Source organism: Pseudophryne corroboree, chromosome 1 (assembly GCF_028390025.1).
Source record: "Pseudophryne corroboree isolate aPseCor3 chromosome 1, aPseCor3.hap2, whole genome shotgun sequence".
In the NCBI taxonomy this organism is placed as follows: domain Eukaryota; kingdom Metazoa; phylum Chordata; class Amphibia; order Anura; family Myobatrachidae; genus Pseudophryne; species Pseudophryne corroboree.
This window is the reverse complement of record NC_086444.1, coordinates 1,076,976,250-1,077,000,886: the sequence shown is the minus strand read 5'-3', so window position 1 is coordinate 1,077,000,886 and position 24,637 is coordinate 1,076,976,250. Positions and strand designations below refer to the sequence as shown.

At 46.2% G+C, this 24,637-nt stretch overlaps 1 protein-coding gene and 2 pseudogenes across 9 annotated transcripts in view; 2 read left to right on the top strand and 1 right to left on the bottom strand.

The window, feature by feature from the left end:
* Positions 1-24,637, bottom strand: part of ATP8A1 (ATPase phospholipid transporting 8A1) — a 613,161-nt gene that overhangs the window by 435,822 nt on the left and 152,702 nt on the right. For 8 of the 9 annotated variants that reach the window (XM_063920998.1, XM_063921003.1, XM_063920996.1 and 5 more), the window contains 2 exons: positions 14,887-14,985; positions 4,815-4,860 (listed from right to left, as the gene is read on the bottom strand). In XM_063920998.1, coding sequence (XP_063777068.1) covers positions 4,815-4,860; positions 14,887-14,985 — 145 coding nt within the window. Of the gene's footprint in view, positions 1-4,814; positions 4,861-14,886; positions 14,986-24,637 lie in introns of those variants that run through there. The other variant, XM_063921002.1, reaches the window with a different exon arrangement.
* Positions 805-922, top strand: LOC134933663 (5S ribosomal RNA; annotated as a pseudogene).
* On the top strand, positions 1,044-1,161 carry LOC134954652 (5S ribosomal RNA; annotated as a pseudogene).

The window sequence follows — 24,637 nt, the reverse complement described above, 5'->3', positions numbered from 1 at the left end:
TTCGGTGCTCTTCGCCAACTCATGCTGACATTATCTCCAATGTGTTTGGCAAGGTCTTCGTCCATTTTCAAGATATGCCAATGGGATTGTAATATTCTTCTGGCTTCTTTCCAGTTGCTGCAAAAATCTCCTATGAATCTCAGTGTAGATTTGTCATCCTTGGACTTTTTTTCTTGAAATACCAAGGAGTCACGTGACACTCTTTCAACTTCAGATCTAGCTTTTTTGATTAAGCGATTGCTATAACCCCTTTCTTTTAGTCTCTCAGTTAATTCAAAGCTCTTGGACTTGAAAGTAGACTCATCCGAGCAATTACGTTTTAATCTGAGAAATTCACCTTTGGGGATGTTCCTGATGGTTGGAGGAAAATGACCACTGGATGAATGTAAGAGACTGTTGGTGGAAGTTTCTTTTCTAAAGATCTCAGTTGCTATGTTGTTCTCCGAGTCCCGATATATCCTGAGGTCTAAAAAGGGAATACTAATTTTACTGCTGACATGAGTGAATTTGAGATTTATATTATTATTGTTCAGAGATGAAATGAAGTCTATTGCTTATCTACAGTGGACATACTCGAAGTGGCAACCTCTAACATTGTATCTATATTTAAACAGCATATCAGACCCCCCCATTGGGTCTGACAATCCAAGTGCCTGCTTCATATTTATTTTTTAGGTTTTGAATTTACTCATTTATAGTTAACAACAAATTTTCTCTACATCAAAAAAATATACATATAATATTTTTTTCACTTGAGTTCATATAAAAACTCAATTTGCATTTACTTACTTCTTGAATTAAACGGCCCACGGCCATACTTCCCTGAATGCGCCCGAACTCGTCTGATCTTGGAAGCTAAGCAGGTATGGCCTGGTTAGTACATGGATGGGAGACCTCCAGGGAATACTAGGTGCTGTGGGCCAGTTTTTCAGGAGACTTTACAATCAATCAACTATTTGATTATATTCATATAACCCCTCAGTTGATCATATATGCATTTTTCAAATCAGCACAAAAATTATTCGTAATTCCTGATACAATTGGCCCACGGCCATACTATCCTGAATGCGCCCGATCACGTCCGATCTTGGAAGCTAAGCAGGTATGGCCTGGTCAGTACGTGGATGGGAGACCTCCAGGGAATACTAGGTGCTGTGGGCCTTTTCCTTCAGGAAATCCAATATCATTTTCCTCATAGCTTACCATACATTCCGATTGTTCTGTGACCTGTATATATTGTTTTTTCCAAACAATTATACTAAAATTATACTAATATTTTCACCTGTCACATCTAGAACCATATTTGGTACAATGGCAATCTAGATTTATATTATCATTTACCTTTGTTCACCCCAGTGAATTTTTATAAGTAAATCAATAAAAGTTAAGTTTTATTCTATCTTTTTGAGGTAGGACTCAAAGGGGTCCTTTCCTCAACCATATATTCTCTTCACATCTTTTTCATATTTAATTAATGAGTGCTTCCACACAAGGTTATTTTGTCTTTCTCTTGTCTTCTTCCAAACAATGTCTATTGCCCAGGGATCCACCTGAGAGTGAACCCAGACTTGGCTGAAAAGACGAAGACGTGCCCCCACTGGAGCGGACTCCCCCAGCGGAGCCCAAGCATCATGCGGTGGATTTAGTAGAAGCCGGGGAGGACTTCTGTTCCTGGGAACTGGCTGTAGCTGGCACCTTTTTCCCCTTGCCCTTACCTCTGGCAAGAAAGGAAGATCCCCGAGCTCTCTTAGATTTATGCGGCCGAAAGGACTGCATGTGATAATGTGGCGCTTTCTTAGGCTGTGAGGAAAGATAAGGTAAAAAAGTTGATTTACCAGCAGTAGCTATGGAAACTAGGTCCGCGAGACCTTCCCCAAACAACTCCTCACCCTTGTACGGCAAAACCTCCATATGCCGCTTTGAGTCGGCATCACCCATCCACTGTCGGGTCCACAGTGTTCGCCTGGCAGAAATCGCCATAGCGTTCGCTCTGGACCCCAGTACGCCTATATCCCTCTGAGCCTCTCTCATATAAAGGACCGCATCCTTAATATGGCCCAGGGTCAATAAAATAGACTCCTTATCCATTGTATCCATATCAGCAGATAAGGCATCTGTCCACGCCAGTACCGCGCTACAAACCCAGGCCGACGCTATTGCCGGTCTGAGTAATGTACCTGTATGTGTGTAAATTGACTTCAAGGTAGTTTCCTGCTTGCGGTCAGCAGGATCTCTGAGGGTAGCAGTATCCTGAGACGGCAGCGCCACCTTCTTGGAAAGGCGCGTCAACGCTTTATCCACCCTTGGGGAGGATTCCCACCGTACTCTGTCCTTGATTGGGAAAGGATACGCCATAAGAATCCTCTTGGGAATCTGCAGTTTCTTATCTGGAGTTTCCCAAGCACTTTCAAATAATTCATTTAATTCAAAGAAGGTGGAAAAGTAACCTCAGGCTTCTTCTCTTTAAACATGTGGATTTTAGGATTAGGCACCGCGGGGTCATCAATAATATGCAGTACATCCTTTATAGCAATAATCCTATAATGGATACTTTTTGCCAACCTTGGCTGTAACCTCGCATCATCATAATCGACACGAGTCAGAATCTGTGTCGGTATCTGTGTCAACCACCTGAGAAAGCGGGCGCTTTTGAGACCCAGAAGGCCCCTGTGCCACAGGGAAAGGCAGGGACTGACTCCCTGAACTGTCCCTGGACTCTGCCTTGTCCAAACGTTTGTGTAATAAATTCACATTTGCATTTAGAATATTCCACATAACCATCCAATCATGTGTCGGCGTTGCCGACGGCGACACCACACTCATGCGCTCCACCTCATCCCTAGGAGAGCCTTCCGCTTCAGACATACCGACACGCACGTACTGACACACCACACACTCAGGGAAAGCTCCATCTGGAGACAGTTTCCCCACAAGGCCCTTTGGAGAGACAGAGAGAGAGAGAGTATGCCAGCACACACCCAGCGCCAATAACCCTGGAGAAAAAATGTACCCAGATATAGCGCTTGTAATATGTATTCACTGCGCCAAATTATGTGCCCCCCCTTCTTTAAAACCCTCTGTTACCGGTGATCAGCAGGGGAGAGTCCGGGGAGCCAGCTTCTCAGCGTGTGCTGTGGAGAAAATGGCGCTGGTGAGTGCTGAGGAAGAAGCCCCGCCCACTCAGTGGCGGGCTTCGGTCCCGCTCTTTTAAAACCTGGCGGGGGATACTCATAAGTAAATACAATACAGTGTAAATACCCATATAGCCAGTCCAAGAGGTATAACATTGCTGCCCCGGTTGCCGCCCCCCCCCCCCCCCCCCTGCACCCAACAGTGTGCGCTGTGTGTGTCTCTGTGTGGGAGCAATGGCGCGCAGCGTTACCTCACTGAAGAGCTGATACTCAGCCGACTTCTATCTTCCGGCTCTGAGAGGAGGACGGCGGCGCGGCTCCGGGACGAACCGCTAGGGGAGACCTGCGTTCTGACTCCCTCTGGAGCTAATGGTGTCCAGTAGCCTAAGAAGCAGAGCCTTGAAACTCACAGAAGTAGGTCTGCTTCTCTCTCCTCAGTCCCACGATGCAGGGAGCCTGTTGCCAGCAGGTCTCCCTGAAAATAAAAAACCTAACAAAATACTTTATTTCAGGAAGCTTAGGAGAGCTCCCTGTAGTGCACCCAGTCTCCTCTGGGCACAGTATTAAACTGAGGTCTGGAGGAGGGGCATAGAGGGAGGAGCCAGTGCACACGCATACCTAAAGTTCTTTTTAGTGCCCATGTCTCCTGTGGAGCCCGTCTATTCCCCATGGTCCTTACGGAGTCCCCAGCATCCTCTAGGACGTAAGAGAAAGGGCACTAATATGTGGGACAAAGTGAATAAGATTATGCTACTGTGGGGCGTTGTTTTGAATTGGTACTATTGTGTGGCCATGCCCCTTCCTAGTGATGCCACATCCCATTTTTGCAGCGCGCGCCTTAGGCACGCGGGAAATGAGTTCCCCCGCCTCTCAAGGACCACTTTAAGCACTGCTCCTAATAGTATAAGATTCATGGGAACACTATCGTGAAATGCATTTAGTACACCCTACATGTCCCAGCTATAATTTGCACAGCTAGAACAGATTAAGGGGGTAATTCAGAGTTGATAGCAGTAGCAAATTTGTTAGCAGTTGGGCAAAACCATGTGCACTGCAGGTGTGGCAGATATAACATGTGCAGAGAGAGTTAGATTTGGGAGGGTTATTTTGTTTCTGTGCAGGGTAAATACTGGCTGCTTTATTTTTACACTGCAAATCACCCAAATCTAACTCTCTCTGCACATGTTATATCTGCCCCACCTGCACAGCACATGGTTTTGCCCAACTGCTAACAAATTCGCTGCTGCGATCAACTCTAAATTAAGCCCTAAATTCGACACTTTGCATGCATCCATGAAGCATGAGGCTGTGGCAGGAATGCACCCAATGTGCGGCTGCTCACACAATGGCTAATTACGGGGAGGAAAAGCTCTCTCACTTTTCCTCGCACCTCTGTGGAATATGTAGTGTTTTAAGAGACTATGCTCAGCAATAAGATATTGCTTTTGTGTAGGCAAGAGATGCTGTATGTGCGTAAACCAGGACGGCACTGGATTAAGGCGTCCTTACACCAGCCAGGGTACACAGCGTCTCTGTAAATCATGTTTCTCTTGTTAAATGTCAGCAGATTCCATCTTTGAAAAATAAACCAACAGGAGTATATACACCACGGTGATGTAATAGGACTGGCTTCATAACAGACACATTCCACAGAATAGAAGATTTAATGCAGAAGTCACGTACCATGTGTTATCTTCTTGTTCACGTAATTGTCAGCTTTGTGCCGTTTCTGCAAAAAGACGCATAAGTTACGTTTTGTTATACAATGGAAATAATTTCTGTTACACTGTAAAACAATACTATTGTCACCTGTAACACGCATTGTGTGGTGTGTCACTTATGGTGACCTCTGAAGCCAGCTACCTAGCGAACTGAACTCTGCCAGATGGAAGCATAGCATTTTTATCACTGAAATGTAAACTTTATGGGGCTGATTTGATTAAGTGCAGTCACATTGTAACCTTGCGCCAGTTGCACACGAGTATATTTGGGGACACCTAAAGCTAGCATTACTACCATAAACATTCTGTGGAGACACGCTGTGCCAGGATACAACAGAACATCACACTTAACTGAATCAGCCCCTATGTGCAGTGTGTCACCCAATGCTCAAATCTTAACCTTGTGCAATAGCAGTTTCAGAAAACTCCTCAGTTCCATACCGCTGTGGGGACTAAGGGCGTGATCCAGATCTGATCGCTGGGCTGCTAATTTTGCTGCCCTGCGTTCAGATCTTCACCGCCTCCAGGGGAAGTGTATATTTGCCGTGCAAGTGTGCGTTCCTATGTGTATGTCGAGCTGCAAAAATCCACTGTGTGCGCAGCCCAGGACTTACTCCTACAGTGCGATCACAGCAGGCTGACCGAAGCCGACGTCAGACACACTCCCTAAAAACATTTTTCCGCACAATCCCAGTAAACGATCAGTTACCACCCACAAACAGCCTCTTCCTGTCAATCACCTTGCGAACGCCCGTGCAATCGGATTTTTCGCACCATCCCATTGATGACTAGCAATACCCTTTGTTGTTGTTGTAGCCGTGCATACGCAATTAGTACCTGATCGCCCACTGTGCAAAAATGCACAGCAGCGATCAGATATGAATCAGGCCCTAATATAGGAGCACAGAATAAGGAATGTACCACGTGTTATTATACTACTTCACAGGAATCCTGAGAGTGGTAATGTGACATAGAAAACAGGATTTCCTACTTAAAGCAGCAAAGTACATATCTTTTCATGGGAGTGCTGCTTTCAGTAGATGAAAACTACTCCCATATTTTGGTGCAAACAGGACTATTTTTAATAAGCAGAGACAAAATAACCTTGGAAGCTGCCCATTGTATGTAGTGTAATTTTATATATATATATATATATATATATATATATATATATATATATATATATATATATATACATACATCCATACACACATATATAGATAGATAGATAGATAGATAGATAGATAGATAGATAGATAGATAGATAGATAGATAGATAGATAGATAGTGTATGGGCCGGCACTCATCACAGCTTGGTCAGCATACCCCGGTGCCCTCTGATAACAATTCTGCAGACTCCCAATAGAAGACAGCAGCACTCAAGGATTTTTGTAATCAAATATATTCAAGGTGCACAGAAAGCCGACGTTTCGGGGCTCACATGCCCCTTTGTCAAGGGTTACACACCTTGACAAAGGGGCATGTGAGCCCCGAAACGTCGGCTTTCTGTACACATTGAGGATATTTGTTTGATTTCAAAAATATCCTCTGTGGAACTATGCAGTTTCATCTGTTTGAAGAATCCAGGTGGCTTTCCACGAACTAACACAAAGTGGTATATTGTGCAATTGAATCATTACTTGCATTACATAATTTGATTGCAAAATATACAATTTTGGATCAGTGCTGCCTGGTTTCTCCAAATAAATGAATTGCATAGTTCCATATCTACCATAGTAAGAAGAGTAAGAAAGGGAACTCCTGCATTAACTTACCACACTATAATATTTTATATATACAGTATGTGTATATATATTTATATATCTATCTATCTGTCTGTCTATATCTATCTATCTATCTATATACATACATAAAATGGATAGAGGGGAATATTTTGTTTCTAAATATGATTTTAAAAGGTCAATCTAGGCGCCTAAATCAATACTCGGCAGATTAATTTGCCACGCACAACAGAATATGGCTTCTACAGCATACAGGGCATCTGTACTAAGAAAGGAATGCAGTCTAAAAATCCATATAGCAGTTGGGAAGTCATTGCTTTAATCACCGGCACACACAGGCTGACACGCCTGAGGCTGCCTCTCTCATTATGTATGGATTATCTGAGCAGGACACTAGATTATTGAAGCAAAGAATGACATCCTGTAGGAAACCATCAGTGTATTGTTATATCGGACTCTTGCTCCAAACATATAATGGCAAGTGTGTGTTACATCATACTATTACGCATAATTACGCATAAGTATTGATCACTAATGAGGATTGTGACAAGTTAGATAGCCATGCACCATAGCTCACTGCATATCTTAACATTTAGCAGGAGTATAAGCAAATGAGGAGGGTAATGCTGAATAGGGAATGCCAGAAGCCAGACCATCACAGCCTTGAAAACGGCTTTTCAGATGCCTATCTATTTGAGATATCATTGTTGGAACTCAATTGAAGTTATCAGTTTCCTGGCTGCATTTTTAGCTCTATGGTCTAGTTTTTTATATTTATTGAGCCACCTGTTCATCAAAAGACTACATGATATACTGTAAGTGGTTCTTGGGCTTTTTCTGATCTCCTCAAAGAAAACAGTTTGTGTACAGAAACATGCCAAACCCACTGACAATACACCACAAGTCTGTATCAGGAGATACTTACTGCAGGCTGGCACGGACTCAGATCTGGGGCTGCAGCATAATGATGTCACTGTATGCAGTACAATACAGTCTGCGAGCGCCCGGGAAGAGAGCTGAGAGTGTATGCAGCCTCTCCAAATTCTTGTACTGTCTTACAGCGCTTCTAGCATGCAAGCATTCAGGATCCGAAGGCCACATAGTAGACGAGCATGCATTATTATATTGTGATAGGGTAACTAGCATTAAACATGTTATAAAGAACAACCGCAGACAACTGTAGCCTCATTACAGTACAGTTGCCGCTGCAGTATATTTCTTGCACATCCTAAGGTACTTAAGGAGAATATAAAATAAGAATTTACTTACTGATAATTCTATTTCTCGTAGTCCGTAGTGGATGCTGGGAACTCCGTAAGGACCATGGGGAATAGCGGCTCCGCAGGAGACTGGGCACAAAAGTAAAAGCTTTAGGACTACCTGGTGTGCACTGGCTCCTCCCCCCATGACCCTCCTCCAAGCCTCAGTTAGGATACTGTGCCCGGACGAGCGTACACAATAAGGAAGGATTTTGAATCCCGGGTAAGACTCATACCAGCCACACCAATCACACCGTACAACCTGTGATCTGAACCCAGTTAACAGCATGATAACAGAGGAGCCTCTGAAAAGATGGCTCACAACAATAATAACCCGATTTTTGTAACAATAACTATGTACAAGTATTGCAGACAATCCGCACTTGGGATGGGCGCCCAGCATCCACTACGGACTACGAGAAATAGAATTATCGGTAAGTAAATTCTTATTTTCTCTGACGTCCTAGTGGATGCTGGGAACTCCGTAAGGACCATGGGGATTATACCAAAGCTCCCAAACGGGCGGTAGAGTGCGGATGACTCTGCAGCACCGAATGAGAGAACTCCAGGTCCTCCTCAGCCAGGGTATCAAATTTGTAGAATTTAGCAAACGTGTTTGCCCCTGACCAAGTAGCTGCTCGGCAAAGTTGTAAAGCAGAGACCCCTCGGGCAGCCGCCCAAGATGAGCCCACTTTCCTTGTGGAATGGGCTTTTACAGATTTTGGCTGTGGCAGGCCTGCCACAGAATGTGCAAGCTGAATTGTACTACAAATCCAACGAGCAATAGTCTGCTTAGAAGCAGGAGCACCCAGCTTGTTGGGTGCATACAGGATAAACAGCGAGTCAGATTTTCTGACTCCAGCCGTCCTGGAAACATATATTTTCAGGGCCTTGACTACGTCCAGCAACTTGGAGTCCTCCAAGTCCCTAGTAGCCGCAGGTACCACAATAGGCTGGTTCAAGTGAAACGCTGAAACCACCTTAGGGAGAAATTGAGGACGAGTCCTCAATTCTGCCCTGTCCGTATGAAAAATTAGGTAAGGGCTTTTATAGGATAAAGCAGCCAATTCTGAGACACGCCTGGCTGAAGCCAGGGCTAACAGCATTACCACTTTCCATGTGAGATATTTTAAGTCCACAGTGGTGAGTGGTTCAAACCAATGTGATTTTAGGAACCCCAAAACTATATTGAGATCCCAAGGTGCCACTGGAGGCACAAAAGGAGGCTGTATATGCAGTACCCCATTGACAAACGTCTGAACTTCAGGAACTGAAGCCAGTTCTTTCTGGAAGAAAATCGACAGGGCCGAAATTTGAACCTTAATGGACCCTAATTTTAGGCCCATAGACAGTCCTGTTTGCAGGAAATGCAGGAAACGACCCAGTTTAAATTCCTCTGTAGGGGCCTTCCTGGCCTCACACCACGCAACATATTTACGCCAAATACGGTGATAATGTTGCACGGTTACATCCTTCCTGGCTTTGATCAGGGTAGGGATGACTTCATCCGGAATGCCTTTTTCCTTCAGGATCCGGCGTTCAACCGCCATGCCGTCAAACGCAGCCGCGGTAAGTCTTGGAACAGACAGGGTCCCTGCTGGAGCAGGTCCTTTCTTAGAGGTAGAGGCCACGGGTCCTCCGTGAGCATCTCTTGAAGTTCCGGGTACCAAGTCCTTCTTGGCCAATCCGGAGCCACGAGTATAGTCCTTACTCCTCTCCTTCTTATGATTCTCAGTACCTTGGGTATGAGAGGCAGAGGAGGGAACACATACACTGACTGGTACACCCACGGTGTTACCAGAGCGTCCACAGCTATTGCCTGAGGGTCCCTTGACCTGGCGCAATATCTGTCTAGTTTTTTGTTGAGGCGGGACGCCATCATGTCCACCTTTGGTTTTTCCCAACGGTTCACAATCATGTGGAAGACTTCTGGGTGAAGTCCCCACTCCCCCGGGAGGAGGTCGTGTCTGCTGAGGAAGTCTGCTTCCCAGTTGTCCACTCCCGGAATGAACACTGCTGACAGTGCTATCACATGATTTTCCGCCCAGCGAAGAATCCTTGCAACTTCTGCCATTGCCCTCCTGCTTCTTGTGCCGCCCTGTCTGTTTACGTGGGCGACTGCCGTGATGTTGTCCGACTGGATCAACACCGGCTGACCCTGAAGCAGAGGCCTTGCTTGACTTAGGGCATTGTAAATGGCCCTTAGTTCCAGGATATTTATGTGAAATGACGTTTCCATGCTTGACCACAAGCCCTGGAAATTTCTTCCCTGTGTGACTGCTCCCCAGCCTCTCAGGCTGGCATCCGTGGTCACCAGGACCCAGTCCTGAATGCCGAATCTGCGGCCCTCTAGAAGATGAGCACTCTGCAACCACCACAGGAGAGACACCCTTGTCCTTGGAGACAGGGTTATCCGCTGATGCATCTGAAGATGCGATCCGGACCATTTGTCCAGCAGATCCCACTGAAAAGTTCTTGCGTGGAATCTGCCGAATGGAATCGCTTCGTAAGAAGCCACCATTTTTCCCAGGACCCTTGTGCATTGATGCACTGACACTTGGCCTGGTTTTAGGAGGTTCCTGACTAGCTCGGATAACTCCCTGGCTTTCTCCTCCGGGAGAAACACCTTTTTCTGGACTGTGTCCAGAATCATCCCTAGGAACAGGAGACGTGTCGTCGGAATCAGCTGCGATTTTGGAATATTTAGAATCCACCCGTGCTGTCGTAGTACTACTTGAGATAGTGCTACTCCGACATCTAACTGTTCCCTGGACCTTGCCCTTATCAGGAGATCGTCCAAGTAAGGGATAATTAAGACGCCTTTTCTTCGAAGAAGAATCATCATTTCGGCCATTACCTTGGTAAAGACCCGGGGTGCCGTGGACAATCCAAACGGCAGCGTCTGAAACTGATAGTGACAGTTCTGTACCACAAACCTGAGGTACCCTTGGTGAGAAGGGCAAATTGGGACATGGAGGTAAGCATCCTTGATGTCCAGAGACACCATATAGTCCCCTTCTTCCAGGTTCGCTATCACTGCTCTGAGTGACTCCATCTTGAATTTGAACCTTTGTATGTAAGTGTTCAAGGATTTCAGATTTAAAATAGGTCTCACCGAGCCGTCCGGCTTCGGTACCACAAACAGCGTGGAATAATACCCCTTTCCCTGTTGTAGGAGGGGTACCTTGATTATCACCTGCTGTGAATACAGCTTGTGAATGGCTTCCAATACCGCCTCCCTGTCGGAGGGAGACGTTGGTAAAGCAGACTTCAGGAACCGGCGAGGGGGAGACGTCTCGAATTCCAATTTGTACCCCTGAGATACTACCTGCAGGATCCAGGGGTCCACTTGCGATTGAGCCCACTGCGCGCTGAAATTCTTGAGACGACCCCCCACCGTACCTGAGTCCGCTTGTAAGGCCCCAGCGTCATGCTGAGGACTTGGCAGAAGCGGGGGAGGGCTTCTGTTCCTGGGAAGAGGCTGCCTGCTGCAGTCTTTTTCCCCTTCCTCTGCCCCGGGGCAGATATGAGTGGCCTTTTGCCCGCTTGCCCTTATGGGGACGAAAGGACTGAGCCTGAAAAGACGGTGTCTTTTTCTGCTGAGAGGTGACCTGGGGTAAAAAGGTGGATTTCCCAGCCGTTGCCGTGGCCACCAGGTCCGATAGACCGACCCCAAATAACTCTTCCCCTTTATACGGCAATACTTCCATATGCCGTTTGGAATCCGCATCACCTGACCACTGCCGCGTCCATAACCCTCTTCTGGCAGAAATGGACAGCGCACTTACTCTTGATGCCAGAGTGCAAATATCCCTCTGTGCATCTTGCATATATAGAAATGCATCCTTTAAATGCTCTATAGTCAATAATATACTGTCCCTGTCCAGGGTATCAATATTTTCAGTCAGGGAATCCGACCAAGCCACCCCAGCACTGCACATCCAGGCTGAGGCGATTGCTGGTCGCAGTATAACACCAGTATGTGTGTATATACTTTTTAGGATATTTTCCAGCTTCCTATCAGCTGGCTCCTTGAGGGCGGCCGTATCAGGAGACGGTAACGCCACTTGTTTTGATAAGCGTGTGAGCGCCTTATCTACCCTAGGGGGTGTTTCCCAACGCACCCTAACCTCTGGCGGGAAAGGGTATAATGCCAATAATTTTTTAGAAATTAGCAGTTTTTTTATCGGGGGAAACCCACGCTTCATCACACACCTAATTTAATTCATCTGATTCAGGAAAAACTACGGGTAGTTTTTTCACACCCCACATAATACCCTTTTTTGTGGTACTTGTAGTATCAGAAATGTTCAAAACCTCCTTCATTGCCGTGATCATGTAACGTGTGGCCCTACTGGAAAACACGTTTGTTTCCTCACCGTCGACACTGGAGTCAGTGTCCGTGTCTGGGTCTGTGTCGACCATCTGAGGTAACGGGCGCTTTAGAGCCCCTGACGGTGTTTGAGACGCCTGGTCAGGTAATAACTGATTTGCCGGCTGTCTCATGTCGTCAACAGTCTTTTGTAAAGTGCTGACGCTATCACGTAATTCCTTCCATAAGACCATCCAGTCAGGTGTCGACTCCCTAGGGGGTGACATCACTATTACAGGCAATTGCTCCGCCTCCATACCATTTTCCTCCTCATACATGTCGACACAACGTACCGACACACAGCACACACACAGGGAATGCTCTGATAGAGGACAGGACCCCACTAGCCCTTTGGGGAGACAGAGGGAGAGTTTGCCAGCACACACCAGAGCGCTATATATATACAGGGATAACCTTATATAAGTGTTTTTCCCTTATATAGCTGCTGTATTGATTAATCTGCCAAATTAGTGCCCCCCCCTCTCTTGTTTTACCCTGTTTCTGTAGTGCAGGACTGCAGGGGAGAGTCAGGGAGACGTCCTTCCAGCGGAGCTGTGAGGGAAAATGGCGCCAGTGTGCTGAGGAGATAGGCTCCGCCCCCTTCTCGGCGGCCTTTCTCCCGCTTTTTTAAGGAAAAACTGGCAGGGGTTAAATGCATCCATATAGCCCAGGAGCTATATGTGATGTATTTTTCGCCATCTAAGGTGTTTTTACTGCGTCTCAGGGCGCCCCCCCCCCAGCGCCCTGCACCCTCAGTGACCGGAGTGTGAAGTGTGCTGAGAGCAATGGCGCACAGCTGCGGTGCTGTGCGCTACCTTATTGAAGACAGGACGTCTTCTGCCGCCGATTTCCCGGACCTCTTCTGTCTTCTGGCTCTGTAAGGGGGCCGGCGGCGCGGCTCTGGGACCCATCCATGGCTGGGCCTGTGATCGTCCCTCTGGAGCGAATGTCCAGTAGCCTAAGAAGCCCAATCCACTCTGCACGCAGGTGAGTTCGCTTCTTCTCCCCTTAGTCCCTCGGTGCAGTGAACCTGTTGCCAGCAGGACTCACTGAAAATAAAAAACCTATACTTAAACTTTTTCACTAAGCAGCTCAGGAGAGCCACCTAGTGTGCACCCTTCTCGTTCGGGCACAAAAATCTAACTGAGGCTTGGAGGAGGGTCATGGGGGGAGGAGCCAGTGCACACCAGGTAGTCCTAAAGCTTTTACTTTTGTGCCCAGTCTCCTGCGGAGCCGCTATTCCCCATGGTCCTTACGGAGTTCCCAGCATCCACTAGGACGTCAGAGAAATAGGGTATGTTTTGTCTTCATGAAATATAAATTAAATGATTGTTTACTGGATATTGCCATTAAGTGATTTTGCACAAACAAGCTCATTACTATGCAAATGTGCATACAATTAGATGGATGCTATCACACAGGCTAGCTGATTGCATTTAATTCAGCAAAGTTTACAAACAGCGTCACGGCCTCTCTTGACAGACAGACAGACAGAGACAGACAGATGGACCCACCAGGCCGTCAGAATGACCTAAATTAGACATGCAAAGTTCCTATTTACAGTACATCACAGCACAGGCAACATAAACTGATGACACATGGACACGGCCAGCAGCATCAACATGAACATGTCGACACGTTGTCAGTCAAAATTATCACCATATTAATATTCTCATGTCGAGAGAATGAATGTCAACATGGTCACTATCAACCCGCTCTGGTCTATAGCTGCTCTTGGTTTATACAATGCAGCCCAAAATGATGCATTAAGGTGCATACACACTTGTCAAGAAAATGAGCAACGTCGCTCATTTTCACCCGTCCTGTGCGACATCGCTCACTTTCTCTGCAAGTGTGTATGCCGTCGCCGACCAGTGATGCGCGGCCCCGTGGGTCGTTAATGACCCTCACTGTCGTCCAAGAGCTGCCTGCATGGCCCGGCTGCTGCGTGACGTCACTGAGCGATATGGTCGTCATATTGTTCAGTGTGTACGCCCTGCCGCAGACTGCGCCGGCATGGGAGGGGAGGGGGAACACTAGGCAACGACGCTTAAAGAGCACGTCGCCTAGTGTGTACCCACCTTTACATTTGCTTGCTGCTCTATAACAAAAAATCCACTGTATGTTAGTTATAAACAAAAACGAGATGAAGTAGGACAAAGCGACATAAAAGTAGTAAATTTAGCAAAGCATGTGTATCTTATCTTACATCATGTAACTTCCAAAGGACACATTGTAGGTATAGGGGTCTACTCAATTCAAGTATGATTTCCAGACTTTTCGGATAAACAGCAGTTTCCGACAATTTAAGGTCGAATCCAGATTCAACCTATTCAATCAAACTGCCGTTTATCCGACAAGTCAGAAAATCCGACTTGTCGGAAAACACATGGTTCGGCGGATTAGCCGCAGAGCCACGTGTTTTGCCAAATTCGCGGCCAAATCCGACAGGTTTTAGCGCCGATTCCGACAATGTCAATCCGACTTTAAAAAAAAGGCGGATTGGTATTGTCGGGAATGGCCAAAACCTGTCTGATTTGGCCGCTACTTGAATAATGAAATGTCGGATCCTTTCCGTTGGAAAGGATCCGACATCAATTGAATACACCCAATAGTGTTGGAACAACAGAATCAATGCTGAGAACACGTTAACGAACTTACAAAATCTTCTATGATTTCCTTGATTGCAGCTACCGCCAAAATGAACAACAGTGGAACCAATGTTGTATAACGCCCTGTAGGTGACACGTCTGGGATTTGCTGAAAGAAACGCACAAATGACAGATTAAAATTCTACACAAGGAAGAAAGATTATATAAGATTCGATTTGTGCAATAAGCAAAAACAGACAATGAGTGTGAGGAAGCAGCATTCCAGATGCCAGGATACGGCTCTCTGGACGTTTATCCATTGCCAGACTGAACCGGATTCTTTTGTGGTGTTGTGGACAAATTACTGTTAGGACATAAATAACATAACTAGATGCATGTAAGACTGAATGGAAGCCCCTTGATATCTGATCAGAAACCATATTAAGCTGAACTCCAATTAAGAAAGTTTGTGCATTACACGCAAATAAAGGCTTCCTAATATTTCTACTAAGACAAAAGATCATGCACACAAATTTCCAAACCAAATATCACATCATAGAGTTGGTTTAGCCAGAAGCACTGCTGTATTTCTCATTTTTTAGATAAAGTAATACTAGGGCCTTTGATGCGGATCATTTGGAAACAGGACGGGTTATTCGTAAACTGCATTCATTTTCAAGAACTATTATATTAAGAAAATCCAAGACTGAGGGAAACATTTAATAAGCCTCCAGTAATGAATGGACTATGCAATCCTGTAACTATATCAGTGGTTCTCAAACTGTGTGCCATGACACCCTGGGGTGCCTCAGGGAACTTACAGGGGTGCCTTGGACTAGTGGTCCAGGACCAACTGAAATTATTTATGGTCAGTATAATAGACAAAACCAGTGCTGCTGGCTACCAATCATATATATGTGTACATACAGAAGCAAATTCTGCCCCTCACCACATAACCGAACCTAAGGATGACATATACACAATTTAAATTAAAAAAAAATGTCTACATTATTTAATAAGAAACATGTGGCCTAGGAGTGCCGTGAAAAAAATTCTGATACTCGAGGGCGCCGTGAATAGAAAAAGTTTTGGGAACCATCATCACTTAAATTTTTTTTATCGCCTATGTATGTAGGAAGCTGCTATGGAGTGGTTTGACCAATATTCATGAAACTGCAGCATTTAAATTCATAGGAGACTAGTGACATCACCCTGCGCCCGGGGCCGGATTAACAATGGGGCTGATGGAGCTGCAGCTCCAAGCCCACCCTCAAAAATAGGCCCACGGAATCTGAAAATGTCTATGCTGCTGTAAACAGGATTTTTTTTTCCTGCTACCGCAGCCTGCAGCATACCCTAGGGCAGTGGCGGATTTAGCGGGGGGCGATTAGTGCGAACGCCCCCCCTACATGTACCGGCACCGGGATGGAGGCCGGGTCCCGCTGCGGTGGTGGGAACGGGGTGGAGAGCGGTGCAGCACGGCGGGGGAAGGGGAGAGAGAGCGTCCTGACACGCGTACGGCGGCCTCTGCTTTTACCACGCCCCCCCTCCTCCCTGTACGCGCGTCATGACGCTCTCTCTCTCTCTCTCTCCTCGCCCCCGCCGCGCTGCACAGCTCTCCACCCCGTTCCCAATACCGCGGCGGGACCCGGCCTCAGGCTCCATTCACTGTCAGGTGTGTGTGTGAGTGTGTGTCTGTCAGGTGTGTGTGTGAGTGTGTGTCTGTCAGGTGTGTGTGTGTGTGTGTGTGTGTGTGTGTGTGTGTGTGTGTGTGTGTGTGAATTTCGCCTCATACATTGTGCTATAATGTGCATTTAGGATCATTGTGTGTGCTATAATGTGCATTTAGGATCATTCAGTGTGCTATAATGTGCATTTAGGATCATTCAGTGTGCTATAATGTGCATTTAGGATCATTCAGTGTGCTATAATGTGCATTTAGGATCATTCAGTGTGCTATAATGTGCATTTAGGATCATTCAGTGTGCTATAATGTGCATTTAGGATCATTCTGTGTGCTATAATGTGCATTTAGGATCATTCTGCGTGCTATGATGTGCATTTAGGATCATTCTGCGTGCTATAATGTGCATTTAGGATAATTCAGTGTGCTATAATGTGCATTTCGGATCATTCTGCGTGCTATAATGTGCATTTAGGATCATTCAGTGTGCTATAATGTGCATTTAGGATCATTCTGCGTGCTATAATGTGCATTTAGGATCATTCAGAGTGCTATAATGTGCATTTAGGATCATTCAGTGTGCTATAATGTGCATTTAGGATCATTCTGCGTGCTATGATGTGAATTTTGTATCATTCTGCGTGCTATGATGTGAATTTCGGATCATTCTGCGTGCTATGATGTGCATTTCGGATCATTCTGCGTGCTATGATGTGCATTTCGGATCATTCTGCGTGCTATGATGTGCATTTCGGATCATTCTGCGTGCTAGGATGTGCATTTCGGATCATTCTGCGTGCTAGGATGTGCATTTCGGATCATTCTGCGTGCTAGGATGTGCATTTAGGATCATTCTGCGTGCTATGATGTGCATTTCGGATCATTCTGCGTGCTATGATGTGCATTTCGGATCATTCTGCGTGCTATGATGTGCATTTCGGATCATTCTGCGTGCTATGATGTGCATTTCGGATCATTCAGTGTGCTATGATGTGAATTTCGGATCATTCAGTGTGCTATGATGTGAATTTCGGATCATTCTGCATGCTATGATGTGCATTTCGGATCATTCAGTGTGCTATGATGTGAATTTCGGATCATTCAGTGTGCTATGATGTGAATTTCGGATCATTCTGCGTGCTATGATGTGCATTTAGGATCATTCTGCGTGCTATGATGTGAATTTTGGCTAATTCTGCGTGCTATAATGTGAATTTTGGCTCATTCTGCGTGCTATAATGTGAATTTTGGCTCATTCTGCGTGCTATGATGTGAATTTTGGCTCATTCTGCATGCTATGATGTGAATGTCGGCTCATACAGTGTGCTATAATGTGAATTTCAGCTCATTCAGTGTGCTACAATGTGAATTTTGGCTCATTCACTGTGCTATAATGTGAATTTCAGATCATACTGTGTGCTACATTGTGAATTTCAGCTCATACAGTGTGCTATAATGTGAATTTCGGCTCATTCTGTGTGCTGTAGAAACAGAATTTGTCGGCAGATAAGAACCACTTGGCCCATCTAGTCTGCCCCTTTTTTTTTTTTTCTTACATTATTTTGATCTCTAACCTTATCTGATCCTTATTTCTTTGTAAGAATATCCTTATGTCTATCCCATGCATGTTTAAATTGCCCTACTGTCTTAGCCTCTACCACCTCTGATGGAAGGAATGATGATTCGCCAGTCTGTATCACCAGTGCGCAGGGTTCTCTCCACTAACTGGCAACATTTTATTAGTAATGGCAACAATAGGAAATTTTAGAAGCAAACGGGAAGGGCATTACTAAGTGGGAGGGGCTATGATTAGGGGGAGGAGTCAAAATTCTTAAACCGCCCCCCCTAAAAGTTAAGTCTAGATCCGCCACTGCCCTAGGGCCCACCCCCTCTGACATCACCAACACCAGCCGGACCCCCCTCACCCCCCAGCCGCAGCGCCGATCAGTGTCACATGTGGGGACCCAGAAAAACCAAGTCTTTTTCATGTTCTTAGCCCACGACTGTAGCTCCGCCCCCTCGCGGCATTAGGCCACGCCCCCTCGCGGCATTATGCCCGCGATCTGCTAGCCTGTGCTACCTTGTGGATAGGTGAGTCCCGCTGCTGGCACGTACCCCAATGGCAGGAAGGGAGATGGAGACAACATTTATTTTTAGCCATAACTGAAGGAGCTTCTTCACCAGGCTTCCCAGCAAAAGCCCTGGTGCCAGGACAGGAGCTCTATGGAGCAGTACTGCAAACGAATTGTGGCTCTGTAGTTTCATCCTCCTTCTCCCAAGGAGAGGACCGGTGGGCTGATTGGTGTGTGGGGCTGCCTGTCATCTGTGGCCTCACCTACCCCACCCACGCATCACTAACTTAATGTACTTTGCATTGTGTGCTGCGGCCGCTAACAGGAGAAGAGTTCCCGCCCCCACACCACCCGGCTGTCAGGAACAGGTCTGCACGCCAAACTCTGCTGACGTCATCGCGCGGACCTCGGAGGAAGAGACGGTGCGGCCGCAGTGGATCCAGCAGTATTGGAGAGTATGAGTCTTCTCTAAACTCTCTGACCTCTGCCTGCAAACGAAGTGCTCTTGTGATAGAACAGTTCTATCACTCCCTACCGCCCCGCCCCACCCATGTCACCCCTGTCCGCGGTGTACTGTGAGTAACAGATGCTGCTGTACGGTGTAATGTGAGTATTGGATGACCCTGTGTAATGTGAGTAATGGACGCCTCTGTGCGGTGTAATGTGAGTAATGGACGCCGCTGTGCGGTGTAATGTGAGTAATGGATGACTCTGTGCGGTGTAATGTGAGTAATGGACGCCTCTGTGCGGTATAATGTGAGCAATGGACGCCTCTGTGTGGTGTAATGTGAGTAATGGACGCCTCTGTGCGGTACAATGTGAGTAAAGTATGCCTCTGTGCGGTGTGAGTAATGGACGCCTCTGTGCGGTGTAATGTGAGTAATGGACGCCTCTGTGCAGTATAATGTGACTACGCTGTAATGTGAATAATGTGATGCCGCTGTATGGTGTAACGTGAGTAATGGATGCCACTGGGCGGTGTAATGTGAGTAACAGACATCACTGGGCACTGTAATGTGAGTAACAGACATCACTGGGCACTGTAATGTGAGTAATAGACATCACTGGGCACTGTAATGTGAGTAATAGACATCACTGGGCACTGTAATGTGAATAACGGATGCCTCTGTGCGGTGTAATGTGAGTAGCAGACATCACTGGGCGCTCTAATGTGAATAACGGATGCCTCTGTGCGATGTAATGTGAGCTAGGGACGCCGCTGGGCGTTGTATTGTGAGTAACGGACGCCGCTGGGCGTTGTATTGTGAGTAACGGATGCTGCTGGGCTGTGTAATGTGAATAACAGATGCCACTGTGCGCTTTAATGTGACACCACTGTGCGGTGTAATGTGAGTAACGGGTGTCGCTGGGCGGTGTAATGTGAGTAACGGGAGTCGCTGGGCGGTGTAATGTGAGTAACGGGCGTCGCTGGGCAGTGTAATGTTAGTAACGGGAGTCGCTGGGCGGTGTAATGTTAGTAACGGGAGTCGCTGGGCGGTGTAATGTGAGTAACGGGTGTCGCTGGGCGGTGTAATGTGAGTAACGGGCGTCGCTGGGCGGTGTAATGTGAGTAACGGGCGTCGCTGGGCGGTGTAATGTGAGTAACGAATGCTGCTGGGTGACGTAATATGCATAAAGGATGCCGCAGTGTGCTTTAATGTAACAGTGCTGTGCGGTGTAATGTGAATAATGTGACACCGCTGTGCGGTGTAATGTGAACAACGGATGCCGCTGTGCGGTTTAATGTAAGTAACGAACGTCCCTGGGCGCTGTCATTAATAAATATCTACACACAGGGATGGGGGAGATGTACTAAGCCTTGAAAAGTGATAAATTTCACGGTGATAATGTACCAGCCAATCAGCTCCTAACTGCCATGTTACAGGCTGGGATTGAGAAATGACAGGAGCTGGTTGGTTAGTACTTTATCACCGTGAAATTTATCACTTTTCAAGGCTTAGTACATCTGGCCCAAATAATTATCCAGTAAAGGAGTGCAGAACACCACACTCATTTCTTTTATTTAAAACCACTCAGTCCTGACTCAGAGCTGCTGAGGTTACTATACCACAAACAGACTGAGACCTCCCGCAATCAGCGCCAGGTAAACTGGAGCTATTGGTTACAAGGGGCTGCCTAATCTGAATGTGACCACACAGACTGATCCTTCCTAGCAGACCTCGGTCAAGCGGTCACGCTTCACTGTTCCTGCAAGTTACTGCCCCCAATACATCAACGGCCGCGATTCTCCAATCCGTCGGCATCGCTGATTTGACGATCAGCGATCCATTGAGAAATCGGGGAAATGACACGTTAAAAAAATACCTGATTTGCCGATCCTGTTTTTTAGTAGGGAAGTGTGAGGTGTGTCCAAACTGATGGCTAAATGTATTATACATGCCACTCTAACACTTCATCATTAACGAGGCGAAGTAGGAACTGACATCAACAAGATGTATTAACATCTTGTCTGCCTAGCGCTCCTTCCTCCGGCGATGTTCCCCTGAGCACACAGCGCATCAGCTCAGTGCTGACGCGCTGTGTCTCCCTGTCCGGATGGCTCCACTGTGCATGTGCGGTATCTCATACTCACGCGAGATCCCCTACGCAGTCCCAAGCCGGCACCCGCCACAGCCAGGGACAGCTCTATCCCTGCTGCGGTGTATGGGCATCGCCACCTGCAACTGTGGAAACTGTTAGATAGTGCCGATATAAACATGGCTCTATCTGATCTATAACGTGCGCTGATACCGCTTCTCCTCCATAACGGAGGGTAATACATTTACCACTATAATCTAAACTGCAGTGTAGAAATGAAGCTGTCCGGTATTAGTGGGATACAACCAAATCTAAATCTCTCTGCACATGTTGTATCAGCCCCACGTGGTTTTGCCCAGTTGTGCTCTTTTTCCCATTGCTTGCAACTCTGAATCAGGCCCTGTGTCTGCTGTTACTTCTGCCTGATTGAAAGACTGAGTGACACCACCACTTCCATATGCTGTTTGAGTCATTGGACAGGCACCAGAGCATGTTGGTAAAATACTGAGGTGTTCTGGAAACGCTGTGACTGGTTTTGGTTTTGTAATTTTTCCAAAAATTGACAAAAAACTAGAATCACATAATTTGGGCCTTTTTTTCTGTTCCCAGAGTATTACTAACCTCAATAACATTCATTTAATTTTATTAATAAACCATAGTTTGTGTTTTTTGTGTTGTTTTTCTTTAGACAGGTATATGCTTCATTTAAGAAAAGAGGAGAAGGAGATTGAAGTGGGTAAAGGAAGGTGGGTAGCTATGCCCTCCTCACGGCACAGACCACACCCCCATATCAGTAGTCACACCCCCTGCGGCAGCCCACAATAGGCCCTTTATAAAGCTCCAGGCCCATCAGGACCTTAATCTGGCACTGCCTGCGCCTGATGCTTAACCACTTGCCTGGCATGGTTACATCAGAGAAAAAAATAGGATTTTAATTATCTACCGGTAAATCCTTTTCTCGTAGTCCGTAGAGGATGCTGGGGTCCATATTAGTACCGGTTCTGGTATGAATGGTCGACCATGTTATGGTCGACAGTCATTAGGTCGACCACTATTGGTCGACATTGGCATGGTCGACATGGACAAATGGTCGACACATGAAAATGGTCGACGCGTGAAAAGGTCAACATGAGTTTGGGTTTTTTTTACTTTTTTTGGTGTCGTTTTCTGCGTAAAGTGACGGGGAACCCCAATTAGTGCACTGCTTCGCTCGCCATGCTTCGGGCAAGATAACCGCTCCCAATCGTAGTCCACGTGGATCGTAACGTATGGAAAAGTTCCCCAAAATATTTTTTTTTTAAAAACTCGTCTACCTTTTCATGTGGCAAGCATTTCCATGTGTCGACCATGTGTCCATGTCGACCATGTCAATGTTGACCAATAGTGGTCGACCTAATGACTGTCGACCATAACATGGTCGATCATCCAGATGGATACCATTAGTACCATGGGGTATAGACGGGTCCACTAGGAGTCACTGGCACTTTAAGAGTTTAACAGTGTGGACTGGCTCCTCTCTCTATGCCCCTCCTACCAGACTCAGTCTAGAAACTGTGCCCGAGGAGACGGAGATCTTCGAGAGAAGGATTTTATAGATTGGTAAATGCTCAATTAGCTTAGTGATATCATTCAGGTGCTCGAAAGGAAGGGGTATTTCTGAGCAAGAAAAAAAGCAATTGTTTCCCCAGCACCCTGAATGATAACAGTAACCAGATATAAATCCCACATGATAACAGAATTCAGAGATCTTCGTTACACATATTTGCGCAAATGTGTGGTTAAGCCCCAAAGCCGCATCAAGGCCTCTCTGTATATTAGGGGTCCCTAGCGCTATATCTAGGTGCAGGGTGTGGCACCCCAAAACACCAGAATGAGCCAGAAAGCCCAGCTTTTACACAGATAGTGGCGAGATTCATACCAGCTCACACAACAAGGCACATCAAGCTAACTAGCTTGAAATTCAGCAACGGCTGAAACATTACTAAACCAAGTAACAAGGCAGTACTTAACTAAGAACAAAGTCGTACTGAACCATATAACCACTGCATGATAACGAAGCGCTGGGCGGACACCCAGCATCCTCTACGGACTACGAGAAAAGGATTTACCGGTAGGTAATTAAAATCCTATTTTCTCTTACATCCTAGAGGATGCTGGGGTCCATATTCGTACCATGGGAGTGTACCAAAGCTCCCAGAACGGAAGGGAGAGCGCGGAGGCTCCTGCAGAACTGACTGACCAAACATTAGGTCCTCAGCAGCCAAAGTATCGAACTTGTAGAACTTAGCAAACATGTTCGACCCCGACCAAGTAGCCGCTCTGCAAAGTTGTAAAGCAGAGACACCCCTGGAAGCTGCCCAGGAAGAACCCACCTTACGGGTAGAGTGGGCCTTAACAGATTTTGGACACGGAAATCCTGCGTAAAATATGCATGCTGGATAGTGAACCTGATCCAGCGAGAGATCGTCTGCTTAGAAGCAGGACACCCAATTTTCTTGGGATCATACATGACAAACAGAGTCCGATTTTCTGTGACGAGCAGTCCTCTTCACATAGATTTTCAGAGCCCTTACGACATCCAAGGACTTTGAAGTAATTGAGGAGTCAGTAGCAACTGGCACCACAATAGGTTGTTGATATGAAAAGCCGACACAACCTTAGGAAGAAACTGCTGATGGGTCTGGAGCTCAGCTCTATGCTCATGGAAAATCTAGTAGGGGCTTTTACAAGACAAAGTCCCCAACTCCGACACAAGTCTAGCAGAAACTAAGGCTAACAAAGTGACAGCCTTCCATGTGAGAAATATACGTTATGGTAAGAACTTACCGTTGATAACGGTATTTCTCCTATGACCACAGGTTTCCACAGGATAACATTGGGATATGATGTAGTGACAGCGGACTGGCACCAAACGATCACAAGCTTTCTGGCCTCCCAGGATGCAACAGGCTCGTCCATATAATCCCGCCCACCGACTCAGTCAAATCAGTTGTTTCCAAAGCATTTAGGCAGGAGCATTATGTAGAACCCAATTCAGGCGAGAAGAACACACATGCACACCCTTCCATGCAAGAGGGAAGAGGTTAGTGAGTATAAAGATTATCAAATCAGGTGCGTCAGGGATGCGTCATTTGGGATGTGAGTTTGGGTACGCCCCTTCAGTGGATGTGCATTATCTCTGCCGTGTGAACGTCTTCTACATTGAAAGAGACTTGTATTATTTGTATTATTTGAAACATTACCACACATATATATACCATTTCTCTTTTCATGCTAAACCTGAGGGGCTGAAAAATTCTTCAGAAAAAGGAAGAGGGACATCCATGTTGCAGTTTGGAAATTTCACCATCTTCGTATATTCCAGGGATGTGCTTTTGCTGAGTATTTTTACATTTAAAGCGCCTCTTTATTTTGGGTCCCACAAATGTGTTTCTAATTGTGTTATGATTTGAACGTGTGGTGAGGTTCTTTTTGTGGTGAACGAATTTACGGGCTGCTCCTGTGTTAGCGCCAGTTACCAGGGATTC